At 36.9% G+C, this 24,620-nt stretch overlaps 2 protein-coding genes across 7 annotated transcripts in view; one reads left to right on the forward strand and one right to left on the reverse strand.

The window, feature by feature from the left end:
- DIAPH2 (diaphanous related formin 2) overlaps positions 1 to 24,620 on the forward strand; it is a 1,060,012-nt gene that overhangs the window by 919,981 nt on the left and 115,411 nt on the right. The window lies entirely within an intron of this gene.
- Positions 19,568 to 23,719, reverse strand: LOC125754673 (eukaryotic translation initiation factor 4E type 2-like). The gene has a single exon (XM_049107612.1). It carries the CDS (start codon positions 20,800 to 20,802, stop codon positions 20,041 to 20,043), a length of 762 nt encoding a protein of 253 aa, XP_048963569.1. The 5' UTR covers positions 20,803 to 23,719; the 3' UTR covers positions 19,568 to 20,040.

Here is a 24,620-nt window from a genome sequence, read left to right on the forward strand (position 1 = left end):
ATTGGAGAGCAGTGTATTATTCATCACAGTGTCTCTAGTATTTAGCATAATGCTTGACACAGAAGTGGTCAATAATTATCTGTTAAATAAATGAATTCATTTCTCCAATTGATACTGCTTAAACCAGCCTTTCTCATACTTTCCCACAAAGGCATCCTGCTAATTTACTGTTGTTTTTCTATCTTGGTTCATATTATTTCTGTCACCTGGAGTTATCTTTCCTTCTCTTCTTCACCTAAATGAATCCGACTAGTTTGTCCTGGTGTAATTAGTTGATAAGTGAGTTCTGTTCTGACTATTCCAGCTATCACAGAGTCACGCCCCCCATACCCATACTCTTTTAGCCCCCATGGGCTGTCCCATACACTTTAGCCTTTGATTATATTATTTGTCAAATTTTTAATGTTTGACCTTGTCTCTCCAACCATTATGAAAAGTGCCCATGTTTTACACTATTTTTTCTCCCCTTCATGACCTAACCATAAATTAGACCAAGAGATGACAAACTGGCCTATAGGTCAAATCTGGCCCAAATTCTAAGAATGATTTTTACATTTTTAAAAGATTGAAAACAATCACAAGAATATTTTGTGATGTGAAAATTAAATGAAATTTAACTTTCCATAAGTAAAGTTTTCTAGAACATAGTCATGTTTGTTCATTTATATATTATCAGTGGCTGCTTTGGGACTACTACAGCAGAGTTGAGTACTTGTGACAGAGACCATATGGTCCACAAAGCACAGAATACTACTTGGCCCTTTACAGAGAAATTTTGCCAACTGCTGGACTAGACCAACAATGAGCACTTATTAATTAAATAATTCAATATCTTATGACTATTCCATTATGAAACAAAATACTCTGAAAGGACTGATAATTATGTAATATTACCTTAAATAAAGAAAAAAAATAATAAAAGAAATCCTTGGAGTGTAGATAATTCTTGTCTTTCAGTTGATGAGATACAAAAATTTCTGTTTTCTCCACCCATGGTAAACTGACTTAGCCGTTCAAAGCTTTCTCAACATGTGCAGAACCTCTTCATGTAGAGATTCTTTTTTTTTAATTATTTATTTATTCATTCATGAGAGACACAGAGAGAGAGAGGCAGAAACAGGCTCTATGCCCAGAGCCCGACATAAGACTCTATCCCGGGTCTCCAGGATCAGGCCCTGGGCTGAAGGTGGCGATAAACCGGTGAACCACCCAGGCTGCCCTCATGTAGAGATTCTTAAGAACAGGGTAGATGATTGTCATTCTGGACTGGATAACCATAAGTATTGTACAGCTCAATGATTCCTGGAATCTCTTCTATATGTAAACCTTGCTTTATGAAAAATGAGAAAATTGATTTGTGAAAATGAAGTCTTCTCATCCCCCAAACCTTCCTTACTCTTCTTTTTTGTCAGAACCCTGCCCCTTCAGTTTTGGTTTAATCTAGTTCTTTTAATTAAGTAGGAGAAAATTAAAGTTAGCAAAGTTTAAATCAAGCAGGTTTGATTTAGTGATACAAATCTGTGGTTTGTCAGGTTTTCAAGGCATAATCCTGGCTTCAACCTTATCTGACAGGTTGTCAGCCTAGCCAGTCTGCGGATGTAAACCAGAGCATCTCATCCTTTCAGGCATGACTTGCTATTTATCTTCTGAGGCATAATTTACTATTGCCCTAAAGAAAATGAGTAGGGTTAAGTAAGTATAAAAGGACCCTGTTTGCTTCAGCACAATTACTTCATTCACTATGCAGTTGTCAGTGACTAGGCCTACAATATGTATAGGTATATTTCAAATGAAGGAAGGAGGAATCCTCTAAACATAGCTTATTTGATTAATGTAAATTATTCTTTTACTCACTGAATATGTAAAGCATGTAAATTTAGTCCTGCTGTCAAAAAGTAGCTCTGTGCCATTAGCTTCTGCAGCAGACAAGGCCTACTGCATCCTGTTCTGCATTTTCAGAGAGGTAATGCTAATGACAGCTTGAGCAATTGCCTTAATGAGCCAGAAAGGTGTTCTTTCTTATTCGCATTTAGCTACTTACAGTCATTTGAAATAGAGATCATCTGTAGATATTACAGAGTGAAAAAAGCCATGGGTTATCTTATTAATGTGTTTCTCCAAGCCTGTTAAGAATGAACCATCAATCAGTCGTTAGCCAAGAAAATGGCTTGTTGTCAGTGCTATCTAGGTGATATGCCATTTGAAATGCAAGTTTTAGATTCTAATTACCATGCTAGCTAAGTAAATACAGTTGTCAAGCTTCATCTCTTGGTCATTTCAGGAAAGGTTGTAGGGCTTCCCAAATCAAATTGATTACAAAATAGCATTAGTATTATAAGCCTAAAGTGAACAACATGACCCATTTTTTAAAAAATAAGGCACTGTACATGAGTCATCAGGAAGATGTTAGAAATCCACCCACATGCACCATCTTACATGTAAAATTCAGCTCAATTGCTGACTTACTTTGTGGTGTTAGAACCCAACACATTAACATTAATACTTAAAACAAATTTTCTCTTAACTAAGTCTTTCATTCTAAGTGAAATGTTCATATTTTCTTACTAATATTGATCTGTTTGAGATAATTCATATCACATTAATATAAAGATTGATAAAATCATGTTCAAATTTTGGTTTAATTAATGAAATATATGCCTGTAATTTGGTGGTGTTTTGATTTGGTTACTTAATATAGCTATACTATTCACAATGGTTCAAGAGAAATAGGGGTTTAACACACTAATATTATAAAAGTATGCATTTATACTTAAGCCACACCACTCAGCCAAAGATTAGCATAAAGTGGCTACGTTCAGCTTGGGATTGTGATAGAAGTGAAATAGCAAAATTATAATCACTCCAAGATAAAATTCCTCTCTGTCACCATGTCTGCATCTTGCCTAATCTTTTTTTTTATTATTATTATTTCCATTTTGCCTAATCTCAATTAAGTTGTATGTCTCCTGGGTCTGGGGACTGAAAGTCTGAAATTCAACCAATATTTAAGAACTTAAAAGTTCTTTTGTACAGAAGTTGTACTGTGAGATACGACTTCAAAAAAACCTGAGCTGTAGAATTTTTTTAATTGAATGAGTAGTAGTAGTTTAAAAAATCTATATCATTTTCAGATTAAATAATCCATTTTGCTAGAAAGAAAAAGTCAAGTGAATCATTCTATAGTTTTCAGAAGGTGAATCAAATAATTCCTAAATTGAATTCAAGGATCATGTGAAATTCTCTTTCCCTATAAATGTCTTATTGAAATCTCATATTGATTTCTGTGTGTGTTTAACACCTGAAGTGTAGGGACTATTAAAGAATTCAGATTTAATGCCTATGTAATAGGGTACTTTTTCAGTTACAGACCTTCATGAAGCTTCCAATTAAACAACATGGAGGAGTTCCTCATCTCAACTACATCATAAATGACAAAAACTCAGCTCTTAAGGCATAATTTGGTGATAGGTGGAAGAGTGATTCTTATAATAAGCTAAACTATTTGTGGAATTTTCCAAGGCAGCTTGCATCATAACTTTCTTATAAGGAGAAACATTTCATGAGAATCTTTTGGTGTTGCCACAATTGTGTAACAATCCCCAAAGAAGCGTGATGTGCATATACTTAAACCATTCATTTCATAATGCATATTGCTAGTAAAGCCAAACTTTCTATTCCACAATTATAAACTCATGGAGATGGTAATTATAGTGCATTATTTGTCAAATTTTATTATTTTTTCAAATCCCAAAGAAAATGTGATATTCTACCATGTCTTTGAATCTCAGATTATGTAAATTTGTTTATCTGTAACACATTATTTGGTTGCTCTGCAGCTCTGTTTTCAAGGTGATTATGCTAAAATCTGTGTTGATTTACATCTAGGCATATGGGTATATTTGAAATCACCTAATTTGAAATTGTAGTTCTTAGAGTTAGCGCTAAGAAATGTAATTCTGTAAAGAATATTTTGAATGAAATATTGAATAAATTAGTAGAAACATAGTTAAGTTTTCAATGCATCCCCAAATATTAGGCTTGGAAAGTGGTACTTTTCTACCTTAATTTTAAATCTTGTACATTTTATAGGTAAAAGGCAAGTTTATCCCTATATTAGGCAAATCAGATTAAATGCAAGTTCTACTAATTCAGAGAAACTAGGCTCATTTGATGTTAATGTAATGCTGGTTAAAAAGTAACTAGATAAGGAAATTCTTGGTTCCTTCCTATAATTTCCAATCTTTTTTTCCCCAGTTTTCTTGTTTTGTTAAATCTACAGTTAGATTATAATAGAATGCCATGGGACTGCATTGTTCCTTAAATCTCATGATTAGTTGTTTTTAATTCCATTCCTGGTAGAGCCATTTTTAAATTATCAAACTTTTTCTGTAAAAAGAAAAAGGAAAATTTTGACTTACAATGTGACTTACAAACTATCCCAGTGATTGGTTGTATTTGAGAAGGATATTGCACCTCTTTCTTCTCCCTTCGAAATCAGTAATACTGCATATTTCCTTTCTGAAACAGAATGAACCATACCTCACAGTTCTCTTATCTGTGGCAAACCTATAATTCCTGAGTCCTTACTTTCGTCCTTGTTGGGGGCTACTTCTCTCTGACTAGTTTGTGGTCATCAGAGAATTACAACAGGCAGAGAGTATGTCTTATCTTTCTACTGGAAAGGTATTGTCTACCTCAGACAACTGAAACTTGAGCCAAACCCATGTCCCAGAAAAAGAAAGGCCAGGAAGTCATTTTGCTTTCTGGGAAGCTTCAGAGATCAGGGAAAAGAATAGGAGGGAAAGCGTTGGCATCTATTCCAGAGTTGTCCTGGATTGTTAAACTTTGATCTAATCTCTCAATAAGTACATCATCAACATTCTGTGATACCTCATACATGCAAACAAAATACTAGCAGTTGCAGGTTTTCTTTAAAATCGTGCCCTTTGTTCCCTTGCATGTTCCATTTCCCCAATTAACTTTGTGAGCCCTGGGCAAGTTAGTTAACCTCTCTGAGCCCCAAAGGCCTCATCTATAAAATGAGTGATTTGAATAAATGATCTTTATGATCCTTTCCATTGCGAACATTCTATGCTGTGAAACCTCAAAACTATAAACTACATGAGAGTAAGAGCCATTTTTTTTGTTTTAATATTTTAAATCTCTCCAACAGGGCCTAATTGAGTTCATTACCTTGCTCCTGCTCTGTGAAACAGAGAATAGATTTTTGAAGACAGCTCTAACATTTCTATCTTTCTAAGATTAGAAATTGGGCATTCTGAGGGTGCCTTAGGTGGCTTAGTCAGTTAAGCATCTGCCTTCAGCTCAGGTCATAATCTCAGGGTTCTGAGGTTGAGCCCTGCATTGGGCTCCCTGCTCAGCGGGAGCCTGCTTCTCCCTCTGCCATTCCCCCTACTGTGCTGACTCTTCTTTTTCTGTCAAATAAATAAAATCTTTTTTTTTTTTTTTAAAGAAATTGGACATTCTGTTTTAATTGCAGGTCAGGTTATTTATCAGGTATAGATATCATATGAACTTGCATATTTCAATAGTAAAAGCATTGTGGGAAATGAATCATTGGGATGAGATTTAGAGGAATAATACTTCAATAATCAGCTATAAAGGAATTGTGAGTTGAATTATATCCCTCCCACCTCCCCCAAGAAACATATGTTGATGTCTTAATACCCTGGTACCCGTGAACATGACCTTGTTTGAAAATAGGGTCTTTGTAGATGTGATAAAGTTGAGGTAAGATCATACTGAATTAGGGCAAGCCCTAAAACCAATAATTGGTATCTTTGTAAGAAGACCATGTGGAAACACAGGGATCAAGAGGCCCACAGGGAGCATACCATGTGATTATGGAAGCAGAGATTACAGTGATGCAGCTGCAAGTCAAGAGATACCAAGGACCAATGGCAACCACAAGAAGCTTAGGAAAGAGGCACAGAACAGATTCTCCTTCAGAGCTTCCGGAAAGAACCAATGTTGCCTGCACGTATTTCATACTTCTAGGCTCCAGAACTGTGAGAGAATACATCTCTGTCCTTTTAAGCCACCCGGTTTATGGTAATTCATTACAATAGCCATAAGAAACTAATAAAGACTGTTTGGATACCAGCCTAAGGAAAGCCCCAAGGAATATGGCTCTGGACTAGACCAGTTATAGTTGGCAACCACTGTAGGATATCTACCTTCAGCCTAGGCCATAAATCGAGATGAAAATGGACCATTATGATTTCTTTTGGAGCAACCCAGAATGCTGTAAGAGATTAGGAACTATCTTATAAAGACTGTAATCAGACTAAACTAGTATCCTATTTGTTGTAGCTATTATTCGTCCCTTGAAACCCACTTCTGATCAGCATTTCATACTCACAAGCCGAAGGTTAAGGCTGCAGAAAGACTACTCCTTAGAGTTATCATCCATTTATTGATAGACTTTATCTACCTTTTTTTTTTAAAGATTTTATTTATTTATTCATGAGAGACAGAGAGAGAGAGGCAGAGACACAGGCAGAGGGAGAAGCAGGCTTCATGCAGGAAGCCTGACATGGGACTCCATCCCAGGTCTCCAGGATCACGACCTGGACTGAAGGTGGCGCTAAACCACTGAGCCACCCGGACTGCCCCATACCTTTTTCTACCTTATGCAGGTTTCCTTTGTCTGTTTTTAGTTATCCATTTATACAGTTACATACTAAAGATCTTTGAGCTTGAAAATCATTTTTCAAAGAATGAAGTGACTATATATCCATTTAATCTGCTTATTGCCCATTGAGAATAATCTCTCTCCTACTTTCTACCTATGAAAACCTCATCTGTTCCTCCACCATACATAGCTCAGATCTCATATACCTCATGAAGGCACCATTGACCACCCTATTTTGAAGTAATCTGCTTTCCATAGTTACATAATTTATGCTGTGTAACTCCTTTGATGCTTAGTAAATAGTACCCTTCATTATAGTTTTGTTTTTATATCTGTGTGACTCATCTCCCCCACTAGATTGCTCTTAGAGGATGGGAAATAATTCATGTTGTTTGGTATCTCTACCCTGCACCTACAATACACAAAGAGCAGTGTATGCACATCATTAAGTCTGTTGTGATGAGTACTTTTCAATTATGGTGGACAGATTATGACAGAATTGACAACTTAATTCAACAAATAACTGGTTCTAGGCATAGCCTTATAGAACTAATCATTATTTGAAAAAATCAAGACAATCTATATTCTGAGACTCTGGCACAGAATTTCTTGTTAATAGTGGTTGGCATAATTTATTCTCTTTCCTGTTATTTTCAAGTTATGTTATTGCTTTGAACTCATTTTTCAAAACAATATTTATAAATGTAATTCATAAAAGTATATTATCATTGGCCAATGAAAAGAATTGCTGCCACTTTTAGAAAAGAAACTATGGTTTACTAGAAATTGTGGACCTCCTTACAAAAGTAATGAATTAGCGACCACATACAGCATTATGAAAGCTAGTTATAGTTTGTTTAAACCAGTCTCTTCCTTTATGGCGTTCTCAATCTTTTTAAACAGCTAGGATATAATAACATTTTAAAAATTAAAGTATTTCACATGACCAAGAACATGATATGAAATGAGCAACATTAAGCTCAAGACAATTGAAGCTTCAAATACTGGAACAGACAAGAATTTTAAATAGCCCAAATGAATAAGGAGACAACACTGCTGTGCTTCTTCAGATGCAGTAATAATTAGGCTCAAAGGTTAGCAGGAAGAGATTTTATACCAATAATGGTTCCCAGTATCATTTTTCTCTTATGACTTTGACTTACAAAGATGAAGCTTTTATTTGAAGATTTGATACAATGCAGCTGCAGACAGCAGGGGGAAGAATTTGGCCAAAAGCCTGGACTCTCTCAAACATCTATGAGAGAGCAAGACTTTGAGAGGGAAAGACTGGGAGAAATTGAGAGATAGAAAAAGAGGTGGGGGCGGGGGAGGGGGACACAATAAAAGAAAGGATTTACATTACCAATGACAAATCAAAGCTGAAAGTTTGCCATGCCTGTTGTCATTCATTGCCATTCATATTTAGAAAGCAGACTGCTGTGATAATTGATTTGATGGTCCAGCTTGAGTGGAAGCACTTTAGGGCAAAGCAGGCCTCAGAGATGCCAAAGAAGCAGAAAAGGTGGGAATGAAATAATGCACTACTTTATCCTCAGAGGCATGTGGCCCAGTTTTTAAGAACAGAAGAACATGCTCTGGGGTAGGGAGAGTAGAATGGGGAGGAAACCTAAAGAACTTAATACAAAATGACCTTATAGCTCTAGTCAGATAAAAATAGGCATTAAAACAGAGACAATAAAAGGACATATTTTACTGACAGGTGAATAATAGGGGATCGTGGTGGAAATAATCTGATTTTTAACGGACTCAGTCCTTGAGAGTACCTTTTTTTTTTTCCTCTTCTTTTGTATAGAGACAAAAGTGATTCCTTTTCTAAAAAACCTTTTAATTTTTTAAGCTTTTCAAACTAGATTAATAGTTCAGAAGGAGAAAAAGAAAACAATAATTGAGACCGAAAAGCTCTATATGTGCTTGGATTATCTAAACGTCATTGAATTTATTCCCATGAAGCAAAAGGTAATAATAAAGCTTATCCTTAGATTTGCAAGTGGAGCGTGGTTTTCAGCTATTGCTTCCTGCTGATATGAATAAGTTAGGAGACTAAAGTGCCAGTTGAAGGAGGGGGAAAAAAAGAGAGTGAGAAAGATTTTTTTTTTTTTAAGTATGGTATTCACTGCTTGACCTCTTAATCACAACTGCCAATTGGATTGTGTGCCCTGTCATCAATTTAAGGGCCTAAACAAAACCAGATAAAAGATACAGCTGTCAAAACACAAATTTTAATCAGAACCTGTTTGTCTTTTGAGGAAATGTAGTTATTTATGTTTTAAAATAGCTCAATCCTTTACTTAGTTCTCTTTCTTTTCTTGCCTGTCTCCCTTCTACCTTCATTGTCCTTTCTGTCTTCTCCTACTTACCTATGTACATGTCTTTATTTCACCAACAGAGAAAGCCTGTTGTCTGGCATCATTGAATCAGACTAGACCTGTTTTATACATATGCAGCCATTATGCAAATATCAATACTCTCACATCAAATCACAATTTCTGTTCTCTTGATAAGTTTTCTCAATTACAGTGAGACATTGAGCATTTTGAGCTTAAAAAAAAGAAAAACAGCCTCAAATATATGACTTGTTTTAGAAAGACTCATATGAAATTAATACAGAGAAAGCAATGCTAGCTATGTCAGTATAATGTATGGCAGTATTTCTCAAAGTCTATTTAAAAAAATCATTGGCATGAGAATTACCTGGGAAGCTTATTAAACTTTAAATTCTCAACCACAAACCAGATCCACTGATTCACAGTAAATGGCACCCAGGAACCTACATTTTATTTTAACAAGTGCTGCAGATTATTCTTCTGATTACTCCTGATGTTGGAACACCAGAGACATAATGGTTGATCAGATAAACTGTTTTCTGATCCATTTTCCACCATTACTAGTTGTGTAAACTTGGGCAAATGGCCTAGCCTCTCTGAAACTCAATTTCCTCACCCATCAAAGGTACATAACAATGTTTATTTAATAAGATTGTTCTGAGGATTAAATATGATAATATAAAACACTTAGTGAAGTAGCCAGTAATTATAGTACCAAGATACAGTCAGTACTGTTGATATTGTTTATCTTTCATGATTTAGAAATGGATTCTTGGTCATCATATTACCTCCATTTAAAGTAAATATTAGGTTCTACTTCAATGCTATATTAACCAGTGTAGTAGTACTTTTCATGCCTCAAAGAGTGTATAAGATTAATCATACCTATCACTTCATCTCACCCAATTGGGAAACAAAAATATCTTAGACTAAAATAATAACACATACTTACTCTCATAGAATACTTACTCTCATAGAATAGAATCTTCTTATTAACTGTATATAGGAAAATAAATATACACATTGTTCATATGTCAATGTAATTAGAGAGCATTAAGGTACTGAACTTATTGAAGGAGGGAAGGAAAGACACCTAGGATATCAATGTGATACTATAAATACCAAAAGCAATTCAGTGTGACCAGCAACACCACCTGTCTCACAACCAAAGATAATCAAATATTATCATGACTGAGCAGGGAGAGTCTTTGTTCTCATAGCCTGAAAGAGAGAAGAGATCACTAGATTTTTTTTTTTTAATATCTAATTTCAATGCTCCTAGCTCTGTATCATAGTTGTCTCTGGCTAATATAACAAAAATACCACAGACTGACTAGCTTGAACAACAAACATTTATTTCTCACAATTCTGGGGCTAAAAAGTCCATCCAAGGTCAAAGTACAATTAGGTCCCATGTCTAGTGAGGGCTCACTTCCTAGTTTGTAGAAAGCCACCCATCTTGCTCTGTCCTCATATGACTGAGGAGATTATCTCCTTCATGTCTCTTTTTATAAGGATGTTAATCCCATTTGTGAGGGCTCCACCCTTATGACCTAATTACCATCCAAAGGCCTCACCTCCAAATCCAAATCCTATCACATTGGGTATTAGGTTCAATATATGAATTGGGTGAAGGGGTGCCAGACACAAACATGCAGTCTATAATACTCTTGTTACTTCAGATAAACCTCTTACTTGCTGTGCCTCCATGTATAAAATGAGGAATCATATTTGCCCCATCTCAGAGTCTTGAAGTGAGAAGGAAGTGTGGTAAGGTATGTAGTAACCATTTGTAAGCCAAGTTCTACACAAATGTATGGTATTATTTCACAACTTTTCAAATGGACTGAAAGTCCATTTTGAAAATGTAGTTATCAACATTTGACAGTGATTGCATTCTCATTTTCCAGGGAAGTCCAAAAAATAGATGAAGTTAGAATTTAGAATACTTCATTCATAAAATCCTTGTTTGTGCCTTGTTGATTTTTGCTTGAGGTGCCCAAAATTCATTGATGCATTTTTAAGCAGCTTTTGTTGAATATTCCTTGGTCCAAAAGCTTTCAGCTTTGTGGCTTTGAAGTTCTAATTCCCTGATCAACATCTGAACTTGTGAAGCTTGAAATTTATCATTTGGCATTGACTTATGTGTAAAATTGAGTCAAAACTCAGGGTCCTTTAAACATCTTGAGGCAGATTTTCAGCATGGCCTCATTTTTACTGATGCAGTTATATATTTGTAAGTACAAATTGTCACTTTTGTCCTCAAAAGAGCATAAATTGGTCATTGCATCTGCCATGAGGTAATTGAAGGTGCAAGAAAACACTTCTACAAAAAGGTCTTTATAACACTCCCTTCCCCCAGTAACCCTCCCCTCCCTTCCTCTGTGTGTACAGGAAGAAAAGGAGAAATAATGCTGCAACCAGGCTCTGAATAGAAGTCAACATTTGTTTTCAAGAAAAATAAACTGCATCTAATTTATGTTTCTTTTCTAAAAGCAAAAAAAGATACACATGAGATATTCAGCAATTTAAAACAAAATTATTGTGAAATGTCTTTCACAATTATCATTTTGCTGCAATGTAATATAACACTTTAACTTAAGCAAATGAGTAGTTTTGACTATTGAATAATAGCTTTTGAGAGCCAATTATGGAACTTATAGTACACATACAGTTTTAGGCAACTTAACTGTATCCTCTGAGGTTACTTTAGACCTATAGAGTAACATTTGGTTTGAATATGCCCTTCTTTGCACCAGTGTTCTCTGGGTCCTTTTTGGATTCTAGAGCTAGAGAAAATGAGAATCATAAGAAATGAAGCCAAACTCAATTTAGAGTTTGTTATTTAAACAGTATGTATATTGCCATTGACTTATAAAGTTATCAAGGCTGTGGGGAAACTTTTAGCCATTTCTTGGTATTCCTTGTGGCCATTCCAAGCATTGCCTAGAAATTATTTGCAGTGTCTGATTTTACTCTTCTAGTGATTTATATAAACACACACCTACATATACATACACACATATACTATTTAGCCTGGCCTATTCACAGACAATATATCTACCTAGCCCTGTGCTACTAGGCAGTCTTTTTTGTTGTTGTTGTTACCCTCAGAAACATCAGACTATGATTTAAATGGGAAGTTTCCTTTACTTACGTGAGAAATATAATTTAATGCAGGTTGATCTGTGCATTTCCCCTTGAATGACTAAATTACAAAAGGCCATCTGTAATTCCCTTTCCACTTACTTCAGCACTGTTAAAAAAAAAAAAAAGTGTTTAAATGATACCCAGGTAATTGACAGGATTCTTACAGGCAGTTTAAGACCTAATATAAAACCAAATACTCCTTATAAGCCACCAACCCAAAGGATAATAATCAAGAATTTCCCCAATTAAGCTTTATTAGTAAATTTGATGAAAAGGAAGACTATAGATGGTTACTAAAAATGTATTTGTGATAACAGGGTAAGAAAGAGAAAGGTGATAAAAGTCGTTGAGAACATGTTTTTAAAGAATTGCTGTCACATACTTAAACAGTTTGAACTTGTTCTTGTCCTGGTGACAAATACATATCTGAACTAAGATTACTATTTTGTTTTACTTTATCCCTTCTCTTACACAGTAATATCCATAGTGATGACCAGTCCTGGAGAGTGTATTCTATTATGTTAGAAAATCATTGCCTATTATGTAGCTTAAGTGGAAGAGAATTACAACTCACTCCATACTGTCAAGCCATAGAGACAGCAACAAAGATATCCAAATGAAACAAGCTCTGTTCTTTTCAAAACCAAAGAAGTGTAAGAAAAGCATTGAATTTAAGGGCAGAAACTATTCCAGAAAGTTATTGCTAGAATTCAGTTACTAAAGACAGTAATAGATTTACACCTTTACAAAGATTAAGAGTAACACATTGCTTTGAATTACTGTCATTTTGTGTCTTAAATTCATTCAAATGTTGAAAAAGAAAGCATAAAAAAAGAAAAAAGAAAAAGAAAGCAGAACTAAGTTTCAATTTACAATCTTCAGAGGAGGTAGTATAATGGATGAAAATAGTTCTCCTGTACAACCCTCTTACAGGGGCACCTGGGTGGCTCAGTAGTTGAGCTTCTGCCTTCAGCTCAGGTTGTGATCCCAGGGTCCTGGGATTGAGTCCCATATCAGGCTCCCCTCAGGGAGCCTGCTCCTCCCTCTGCCTATGTCTCTACCTTTCTGTGTCTCTCATGAATGAATAAATAAAATCCTTAAAAAAAAAAAAACACTCTTACAAGTTGGTACATTCTGTGGGTAAGTAGTTCCTTGTGACTCTGAATTAGGGGAAATTTTTGATTAGTAGTTTTCTCTAGAGAAAAAAAATAATCCTCATAATTTTATATTTTCATAAGTGAAGTTTTAAAACTGATTTTTTTTCATATTTAAAATCTCCAAATAAAGAGAAAATACAACCTTAGTTATAATTTTTTTCAATCCTCAATCTGAAGAGGTTGAGCCCATTTAAGGTCTATTGGACAGGGAGACAGTACCCTAATAAATGTTGGCTTAACTGACTTTATTCACATAATTGTGGGAATATTATTAGATTTCTTGACCAGAAAGGAGCCTGAGTTTGATTTGTCCAATGTGATTTGAGGAAAGGAGGGGAGCTTAGCATCCTCTGCTCTAAGTGATATTGCTGAAGAGAAGAATGAGAGCCAAAGTTTAGGATTTGGCCAGGGCCCAATAAGATACTCTCACTGAGAAGAAACTGTGATATATGGTAATGCTCTTTCAGACAGTAAAAAGAAGAAACAGAACAGAATTGGCCCTCCACCTGTGGCTTTTCTACCCTCCCTCATTTTATTTAGCTCATCCATGCTAACCTTCTCCTCCTTTCTCTGCCTTAGCCACTTTGTAACTATTCTCTTTGTACATCATCTTTTGCTTTCTTGCAATTAATATTGTACAAAGGGCTTTTTCTATTATAAGGAACAGGGGCTTACTGAGATTTTCTTAGGTGAGATAGTGTTATGGAAAATGGAGAAGAAATACAAAGTGGCTGCCCAGACATGCCTCATCAAAACTAGAATATCCCAATTATAACAGTGGCTTTGGCAATCTGACAGCCTATCTATCTGGTAGCTGCTGGTAGTCTTCCTTTAGGAGCAGGTGTCTGTTGTGCCTAACTCTATTTGTACCTTACTAATCTGTTTACTCTCATGCTTTGCCATTCTGGTGACTCAACTGCTCTATTTTTGTTTTTCTAACTAATTCTTCTTTGTAATCCCTAACTATAAGTGTACTCTCTGCTCTCCTTTCTACATCAAGGTGTCTGCTTATTCATGGCTTCTATTGCCATGTAACTTTTGCTTAACATCCTCTCTCTCTTAGCTTCTGCTGCTGCATACCATTTACATCCCTTTCTGCATGAATTTGTTGTTGTTATTGAGAATAGAGGGTTCCAGCTGGAAAGTGCTCTCCTAATCGTTTAGGTATTTTTCTCTGGTTCTTACTCATTATTTAATCTATTGAGGTAAGTGTCATGTGATACCAAGTGTGTGTGTGTGTCTGTGTGTCTGTGTGTGTATGTATGTATAATATATATTATATATATATTTATAGACACATAATATAAAATATATATAGTTAGTTTATAGTTAGTTTCTCTTTAGAAGGGGACTTTAAGTTATTTCAGAAGAGGGCAGTGCAAACTACAGGAGTTTTGCACAGGATATTCTGTATTTTGAGCCATTGCAACAGGGGACTTGAGGAACTAGATGTTTACTCCTATCATATATCATTGAATCTAAAATGATATCAGTTATAAGATATAAATTAGTTTATGAATTATCAAGAAAGAAAGAAATGCTGCAATTAAACCACAGTATGCTATTGATTATTATATGCATCCCAGCCTGAGAGATGTTATGTGAAAAAAATGTGCGGTTTAGAAAAGGTGAAACAGGATGTCTGCCATATATCTGAGATCATCATGGGATCAGTGGGTCAAGTGAACTTCTAGAGAAGATCCCTAAGGATTGACCTATAGAGTGGGGTAAACGCTAAAGGCTAGGAGCCAGGTCCTAAATCTGGTAGAAAGTAGGCTCTGGAGAATAGACAGCCAGATATCCATCTAAAATTGTGGAAGAGGCCAGTCACTGGTCCAGAGTATAGTTTGAGTCAAAGATCTGACAAATATAAGAAAGTGGATCCAAGAGGAGAAAGGAATATGTTCTCATATAGGTAGATCAGGGAATTCTGTTTCTGTTAATCTCCACTTATGCTCTGGGATCAGTTCAGTGATTTCTTTTGTTTTCTAAAGCACTTTTTTGTTTATTACTTGTACATGAACTGTACAAGTAGGATAATTTCATAAAACAAATGTATTTCGTCTGTGAGGTGCCGAAAATGGCATGGTCAGGGAGAGTTAAGCACAGACTTGTGACATATTAATGAAAAAACTCTAGTTGTTGACTGGTGTTTTGTTGTTGTTGTTGTTGTTGTTAGGAGGTTAAGATAGCTTTAATCCTAGTGATAAATCAATATGGAAATCTTTTATTTTTTTATCCATGAAAAGCTTATTGCAGTAAAATTTATATAATATAAAATTTATCATTTAACCATTTTATAGACAAATTTTAAACGTGTTTTTATTTGAAAGATTGAATGTTTTCATTTACTACATTTAATTTTTTTTCCTTGTGTACAGTTGACATCCAATGTTATGATAGGTTCAGGTATATAATATAATGATTCAACTTCTCTATGTTGTACTAAGTATGCTCACCATCGGTCATTGTACAACACAATTACAATATCATTGACTATATTCTCTGTGCTGTGCTTTTTATTCCTGTGACTTATTCTTTCCATAACTGGAAACCTGTATCCCTCACTCCTCTTCACCCATTTTGCCTATCTCCTTATCCTCCTTCCTTCTAACCACCATCAGTTTTGTTTTTACATATCTGATTCTGTTTTTCCTTTGCTCATTTTTTTTAGGTTCTATATATGAATGAAATCATATGGTATTTGTCTTTCTCAGTCTGACTTATTTCACTTAGCATAATACCGTCTAGGGTTCCATTCATATTGGCACAAATGGCACAGTCTTACCCCTTTTCATTGCTGGGTAGTATTCCATTGTATATTAAATGTATATATAGATACGTATCTGTATATGTACATACTACATCTTCTCTATCCATTTGTCCATTGATGAACCCACTTCCGTATCTGATTATTTTAAATAAAGCTTCAGTAAACATAGAGGTGCATATATCTTTTCAAATTAATGTTTTTTTCTGGATAAATACCCTAGTACTGTAATTAATGAATTACATAGTCTTCCTATTTTTAATTTTTTGAGGAACCTCCATACTGTTTTTCATAATGGCTGTTACCAATTTAAATTTCCACCAACAGTGCATGAGGGATCATTTTTCTCCACATCATCATTAACACGGGTTAGTTCTTGTGTTTCTTATTTTAGCCATTCTGACAGGTGTCAGTTGATATATCACTGTGGGGTTTTTTTGTATATTTTTTATTGGAGTTCGATTTGCCAACATATAGTGTAACACCTAATGCTCATTCAATCAAGTACCCCACTAAATGCCCATCACCCAGTCACCCCATCCCCCCGCCCACCTCCCTTTCCACTACCCCTTATCTGTTTTCCAGAGTTAGGAGTCTCTCATGTTCTGTCTCCCTTTCTGATATTTCCCACTCATTTTTTCTCCTTTCCCCTTTATTCCATGTCACTATTTTTTATATTCCCCAAATGAATGAGACCATATAATGTTTGTCCTTCTCTGATTGACCTATTTCACTCAGCATAATACCCTCCAGTTCCATCCACGTTGAAGCAAATGGTGGGTATTCGTCATTTCTAATGGCCAAATAATATTCCATTGTGTGTGTGTGTGTGTGTGTGTGTGTGTGTGTGTGTGTGTGTAGGCTCCTTCCACAATTTCAATATTGTGGACATTGCTGCTATAAACATTGGGGTGCAAGTGTTCTGGAATTTCACTGCATCTGTATCTTTGGGGTAAATCCCCAGGAGTACAATTGCTGGGTTATAGGGTAGCTCTATTTTTAATTCCTTGAAGAATCTCCACACAGTTTTCCAGAGTGGCTGTACAAGTTCACATTCCCACCAATAGTGCAAGAGGGTTCCCCTTTCTCCACATCCTCTCCAACATTTTTTGTTTCCTGTCATATTAATTATCACCATTCTCACTGGTGTGAGGTAGTATCTCATTGTGGTTTTGATTTGTATTTCCCGGATGGCAAGTGATGTAGAACATATTCTCATGTGTCTGTTGGCCATGTGTATGTCTTCCTCTGTGAAATTTCTGTTCATGTTTTTTGCCTATTTCATGATTGGATTGTTTGTTTCTTTGCTGTTGAGTTTAATAAGTTCTTCATAGATCTTGGATACTAGCCCTTTATCTGATAGGTCATTTCCAAATATCTTCTCCCATTCTGTAGGTTGTCTTTTAGTTTTGTTGATGGTTTCTTTTGCTGTGCAGAAGCTTTTGATCTTGATGAAGTCCCAATAGTTTATTTTTGCATTTGTTTCCCTTGCCTTCATGGATGTATCTTGCAAGAAGTTGGTGTGGCCAAGTACAAAAAGGGTGTTGCCTGTGTTCTCCTCTAGGATTTTAATGGAATCTTGTCTCACATCTAGTTCTTTCAGAGTTTATCTGTGTACGGTGTAAGAGAATGCTCTAGTTTGATTCTTCTACACCTGGCTATTCAATTTTCCCAGTACCATTTATTGAAGAGACTGTCCTTTTTCCATTAGACAGTATTTCCTGCTTTGTCGACGATTAGTTGACCATGGAGTTGAGGGCCCATTTCTGGGTTCTCTATTCTGCTCCATTGATCTATGTGTCTGTTTTGTGTCAGTAGAACACTGTCTGAAGATCACAGTTTTGTAGTACAACTTGAAATCCAGTATTGTGATGCCCCCAGGTCTGGTTTTCCTTTTTCAATATTCCCCTAGCTATTCGGGGTCTTCTCTGATTCCACACAAATCTTAAGATGCTTTGTTCCAACTCTGTAAAGAAAGTCAATGGTATTTTGATAGGGATTGCATCCAACGTGTACATTGCCCTGGGTAGCATTGACATTTTCACAATATTAATTCTTCCAATCCATGAGCATGGAATATTTTTCCATTTCTCTGTGTCTTCTGCAATTTCCTTCAGAAGTGTTCTGCAGTTTTTAGGGTGTAGATCCTTTTTTTTATAAATTTATTTTTTATTGGTGTTCAATTTGCCAACATATAGAATAACACCCAGTGCTCATCCCATCAAGTGCCCCCCTCAGTGCCCATCACCCAGTCACCCCCAGCCTCCACCCACCTCCCCTTCCCCATCCCTAGTTCGTTTCCCAGAGTTAGGAGTCTCTCATGTTCTGTCTCCCTTTCTGATATTTCCCACTCATTTTTTCTCCTTTCCCATTTATTCCCTGTCACTATTTTTTATATTCCCCAAATGAATGAGACCATATAATATTTGTCCTTCTCCGATTGACTTATTTCACTCAGCATAATACCCTCCAGTTCCATCCATGTCGAAGCAAATGGTGGGTATTTGTCGTTTCTAATGGCTGAGTAATATTCCATTGTATACATAGGCCACATCTTCTTTATCCATTCATCTTGCCATGGGCACCGAGGCTCCTTCCACAGTTTGGCTATTGTGGACATTGCTGCTATAAACATCAGGGTGCAGGTGTCCCAGCATTTCATTGCATCTGTATCTTTCGGGTAAATCCCCAGCAGTGCAATTGCTGGGTCATAGGGCAGATCTATTTTTAAATCTTTGAGGAACCTCCACACAGTTCTCCAGAATGGCTGCACCAGTTCACATTCTCACCAACAGTGCAGGAGGGTTCCCCTTTCTCCACATCCTCTCCAACATTTGTGGTTTCCTGCCTTGTTGATTTTCTAGGGTGCAGATCCTTTACCTCTTTGGTTAGGTTTATTCCTAGGTATCTTCTGCTTTTGGGTGCAATTGTAAATGGAATTGACAACTTAATTTCTCTTTCTTCAGTCTCATTGTGTATAGAAGTGCTACTGATTTCTGGGCATTAACTTTGTATCCTGCCACATTGCCGAATTGCTGTATGAGTTCTAGGAATCTTGGGGTGGAGTCTTTTAGGTTTTCTAAAAACCTAAAATGTTTTTTATGTACACTATCATGTCATCTGCAAAGAGGGAGCATTTGACTTCTTCTTTCCCAATTTGAATGCCTTCTATTTCTTTTTGTTGTCTGATTGCTGAGGAGGCTAGGACATCTAATACTATGTTGAATATCAGTGGTGAGAGTGGACATCCCTGTCGTGTTCCTAATCTTAGGGGAAAGGCTCACAGGTTTTTCCCACTGAGAATGATATTTGCTGTGGGCTTTTCATAGATGGCTTTTAAGGATCTGAAATGTTCCCTCTATCCCTACACTCTGCAGAGTTTTGATCAGGAATGGATGCTGTATTTTGTCAAATGCTTTCTCTGCATCTATTGAGAGGATCATATAGTTCTTGTTTTTTCTTTTGTTGATGTAATCTGTCACATTGATTACTTTATGATTTTTTTTGGGGGGGCGGGGCTTGGGGGTAGAGAAATAAACAAAATGTCCCTATAGTTTAATGGCAGAGCTAGAAGAGAGCATTTATAGCTATTCCGGGACGCTCCAACAGAAAGCTTTTCCTGAATGCAGAGACATTCATAATACTGATAACTCAGTCGACAGCTCTGGCTTGTACACGTGGTCACGATGCCCTCCGTATAGCAGAGAAGAGCACAACAGAATGCCTGACAGGCATCTGACAGCATACAGCAAAACTAAAGGCTGAACTCCCCCCCACACACAGAACCTCATTAAAAAAAAGTTTGCCTATTACAAAGTCACGTTTTCTGTTTTTCTGCTTTATAAAGTCAGCGATGTTGGAGGGTGTCTAGTGGAATCCGTCATCCAGGAATGAGTGCAAAAGGGGAGCACATGGCTCAGGGATGTCCCTTCAGTGAGCAGATGGAAGGACCAGCTGGAGACCTCACATCCATTTCGGATAAACACACATATACAGAAAAGGATTATTGCCAGCTTGTGTACTTTCACAATGTGATTTTTGTATTTCAAAGCTTGAATTGTCCTTGATGCTGTTGGTGTGGGTTTTGTACTCCATCATGGTGTTGGGAGGTAGGTTAAGCACTCGCTGAAGCATATCCTGGATGCGGGCTGTGGTTGCTTGGTCACTGGCAGTCCTATTCCATATTGAAATAATGCCCTCCTGAAAGCAGACAGAGACCACAGCCCCACAGATTTCCTCCCCAACCATGAACTGTTCCCCCAATATGGCCAGGAGAAGATTCTCCCAGCAACAGGATGCCAAGCCCTTCCACAGTTGAATAATCCACTTGCCACCATTTTTATTTGCATCATCCTCCCACAGGGGCTTAATTCCTTCTTTGAACAGATGGAGGTCACTGTGGCCTGACAGGTCCCAAGGATGTACCATGTGGCTATAAAACCTCCAGAACTGCTCCACAGCGGCAAAGGTGCCGATCAGTTTGATATTCTGCTTGTAGCTCTGTGAGCTGGTGGGATGCCTGGGGGCTATTCTGGAGTACCAGAAAGTATAGTTGTACTGCAGGGTATGCTCTGCTGGCCCAAGGACAAAAGCCTTCCTCTTACTGTTGCCCTGACTTTTGTCTCGTTCCATTTTTTCTTTCTCACCATCTTTCTGTGTGCTGTTTTCTTCATTCTGACCATGGTCCCCACTCTCATCATCTTTCAATGCATCGAACTTGTTCATCCTCTCACCGCCTCCATCACCACTGCCTCACAGAGTCTACTTTATGATTGTTGAACCAGCCTGGCATCCCAGGGATAAATCCCACTTGGTCATCATCAATCATCTTCTTAATGTATTGTTGGACCGTACTGGCTAGTATCTTGTTGAGAATTTTTGCATCTGTGTTCATCAGGGATATTCTTTTATAATTGTCCTTTTTGGTGGGGTCTTTGGTTTTGGAATTAAGGTGATGCTGGCCTCATAAAACAAGTTTGGAAGTATTCCATCCCTTTCTATCGTTCCGAACAGCTTTAGCAGAATAGGTATTATTTCTTCTTTAAAGTTTTGATAGCATTCCCCTGGGAAGCCATCTGGCCCTGGACTTCTGTATCTTGGGAGGTTTTTGATGACTGCTTCAATTTTTTCACTGGTTATTGGCCTGTTCAGGTTTCCTATTTCTTCCAGTTCCAGTTTTGGTAGTTTGTGGTTTTCCAGAAATGTGTCCATTTCTTCTAGACTGTCTAATTTATTGGCGTATAGCTGCTCATAATATGTTTTTAAAATCTTTTGTATTTCCTTGGTATTGGTGGTGATCTCTCCTTTTTCATTCATGATTTTATTCATTTGAGTTTTTTTCTTTTTAATAAGGCTGGCTAATGATTTATGTATCTTATTAATTCTTTCAAAGAACCAACTCCTGGTTTTGTTGATCTGTTCTATAGTTCTTCTGGTCTCTATTTCATTGAGTTCTGCTCGAATCTGTATTGTCTCTTCTTCTGCTTGTTGTAGATTTTATTTGCTGTTCTTTCTCCAGTCCCTGCAGGCACACGGTTCGCTTGTGTCATTGAGTTTTTCCAATTTCTTGAAGGATGCTTCTGTTATGATGTATTTCCCCCTTAGGACAGCTTTTGCTGCATTGTACAGATTTTGAATGGTTGTATCTCATTTTCATTAGTTTCCATGAATCTTTGTAATTATTCTCTAATTTCCTGGTTGACCCGTTCATCTTTTAGTAGGATGCTCTTTAACCTCCACATATTTGAGTTTCTTCAAAATTTCTTGTAATTGAATTCTAGTTTCAAAGCATTGTGGTCTGAAAATATGCATGGCACAGTCCCAATCTTTTGGTATCCATTGTGACCTGATTTGTGACCCAGTATGTGGTCTATTCTGGAGAAAGTTCCATGTTCGCTTGAGAAGAATGTTGCATTTGGATGGAAAGTTCTGTATATATCCGTGAAATCCATCTGGTCCAGTGTTATCATTTAAAGCCCTTGTTCGTTGGTGGTGTTGTGTTTAGAATATCTGTCATTTGCAGAAAGTGTCATGTTGGAGTCTCCCAGTATTAGTGTATTATTATCTAAGTATGTCTTTACTTTCATTATTAATTGATTGATATACTTGGCAACCCACACATTAGGGCCATAAATATTCATGATTGTTAGGTCCTTTTGTTGGATAGACCCTTTAAGTATGATATAATGTCCCTCTTCATCTCTTACTACAGTCTTTGGGATAAACTTTAATTTATCTGATATGAGGATTGCTACCCCTGCTTTCTTTTGAGGACCATTTGAATAGTAAATGGTTCTCCAACCTTTCATTTTCAGAATCGAAGTGTCCTTAGGTCTAAAATTAGTCTATTGTATACAGCTAATAGACGGGTCTTGCTTTTTTATCCAATCTGAAACCCTGTTTCTTTTGGTGGGATCATTTAGCCCATTTAAGTTCAGAGTAACCATTGAGAGTTATGAATTTAGTGTCATCGTAATACCTATTGAGCCCTTTTTTGTGGATTATTTCTTTGGGCTTCCTCTTTCTTTTACAGGGTCCCCCTTATTATTTCTTGCAGAGCTGTTTTGGTGGTCACAGATTCTTTCAGTTTCTGCCTATCTTGGAAGCTCTTCATCTCTCCTTCCATTCTGAATGAGAGCCTTGCTGGCTATAATATTGTTGACTGCATGTTCTTCTTCTTCAGGACCCTGAATATATCCTGCCAGCCCTTTCTGGCCTTCCAGGTCTCTGTGGAGAGGTCTGCTGTTAATCTAATATTTCTCCCCATATAAGTTAAGAATCTCTTGTCTCTCACTGCTTTAAGAATTTTCTCTTTATCTCGGGAATTTGCAAGTTTCACTATTAAAGGTTGAGGTGTGGGATGCTTTTTATGTATTTTGGGGTGGGGGACCTCTCTATCTCCTGGATCTGAATGCCTGTTTCCTTCCCCAAATTAGGGAAATTCTCAGCTATGACTTGTTCAAATATGCTTTCTGGCCCTCTGTCCCTGTCGGCATTTTCTGAATTCCCAATTATACATAGATTCTTCCTTCTGAGGCTCTTATTTATTTCCCATAACCTTTCCTCATGGTCTTTTAATTGTTTTTCTCTATTTTCCTTAGCTTCCTTTCTTGCCATCAACTTGTGTCTATGTCACTCACTCTTTCTTCCACCTCATTAACTCTCATCATTAGGACCACCAGTTTGGAGTGCATCTCATTTAATTGATTTTTAATTTCAGCCTGATTAGATCTAATTTCTGCAGCCACAAAGTCTCTAGAATCCTTCATGCTTTTTTTCCAGAGCCACCAGTAGCTTTATAATTGTGCTTCTGAATTTGCTTTCTGACATAGAATTGCAATCCATATTCTGTAACTCTGTGGGAGAGAATACTGTTTCTGATTCTTTCTTTTGTGATGAGTTGTTCCTTCTAGTCATTTTTCTTAGTGCAGAGTGGCTGTATGAGTGGGTTGGGTCAGGAATATCAACCATGACCTAAGTAAATTTCACTCTAGAGTATTCTGATGAGGTCAGAGTCCAGAAAATGAAAACACAGATCAGAGCAAAATAAAACAAAAGGACCACTAAAGTCAAAAACAAATTTTTAAAGAAAGTAGTAAGAAATTAAAGGGTAAGAATCTCAAAAAAAAAAAAAAAGACAAAAGAAGAAAAAATCAAAAGGAAAAAGGAAAATAAGAAAAAAGAAAAGAAAAAAGTGAGGGACTGGGAGATGGTGGTGGTGAAGAAGTTGTAGTGGAGGGAGAATGTAGTCTACCTGAGTGGTTCTAGAAGGTGATCCTCTTGGTTCTGAGTATATTAAGTTATGTATGTTAGAAGATGCTCAGTCCCAAATTCATATAAACCAGCAATACTTCTAAAAACCCCCAACATTGACCACCAAAACATAAATGAGATAAAAGGGGGGCAGAATGGGAATGAAGAGAGAGTATAATCACAGAATGAACCAGCACGGTATTCCACTTGGTTCTGGGTGTATGCTGGTCATATTTTAGAAGTTATTAACGTCTGCCATTGTAGAACAAAATGAGGCCGAGAAAACAAAAAGCACAAAACAAAACAAAAAAAACATATCTCGTATATCTCTCAAAGTTAAATTGAGTATGTTGAAGGGAATCTAGAGTGGAAAATATATCTAAGACCTGTAATTGTAGAAATATGAAAGTCAAAATGAAGATGTGGTAAAATATTTTATTTAAGGTGGGAAAAGAGAAAAACAATTGGAAATTTTTAGTCTGATATAAAAATGATTTATACTGGAAAAGGGGGGGGGAGGAGGGGTACCCTCTAGTTCTATATACTACAAATCCCCTGATTTCCCCTGGCACTTTCCAGTGCTGCTTGGTCAAGAACTTGCTCTTCCCGCTGGTCTTCTTGGGAGGGTTCTGCTGATTCTCAGGTGTGTTTACCTGGTGGAGATGCCCCGCCCCATGCCTGTGCCTGGCTCAGTGGGAGCTCTTTACCCAGTGAGGCCTGTGTTCCCTGGGGGCCCTGCCTCTCCCAGGCACAAGGTGAAACAAGGAGCAGCAACAACAATGGTGCTAAGC

The sequence above is a fragment of the Canis lupus genome, chromosome X, assembly GCF_003254725.2.
Source record: "Canis lupus dingo isolate Sandy chromosome X, ASM325472v2, whole genome shotgun sequence".
Taxonomy (NCBI): Eukaryota; Metazoa; Chordata; class Mammalia; order Carnivora; family Canidae; genus Canis; species Canis lupus.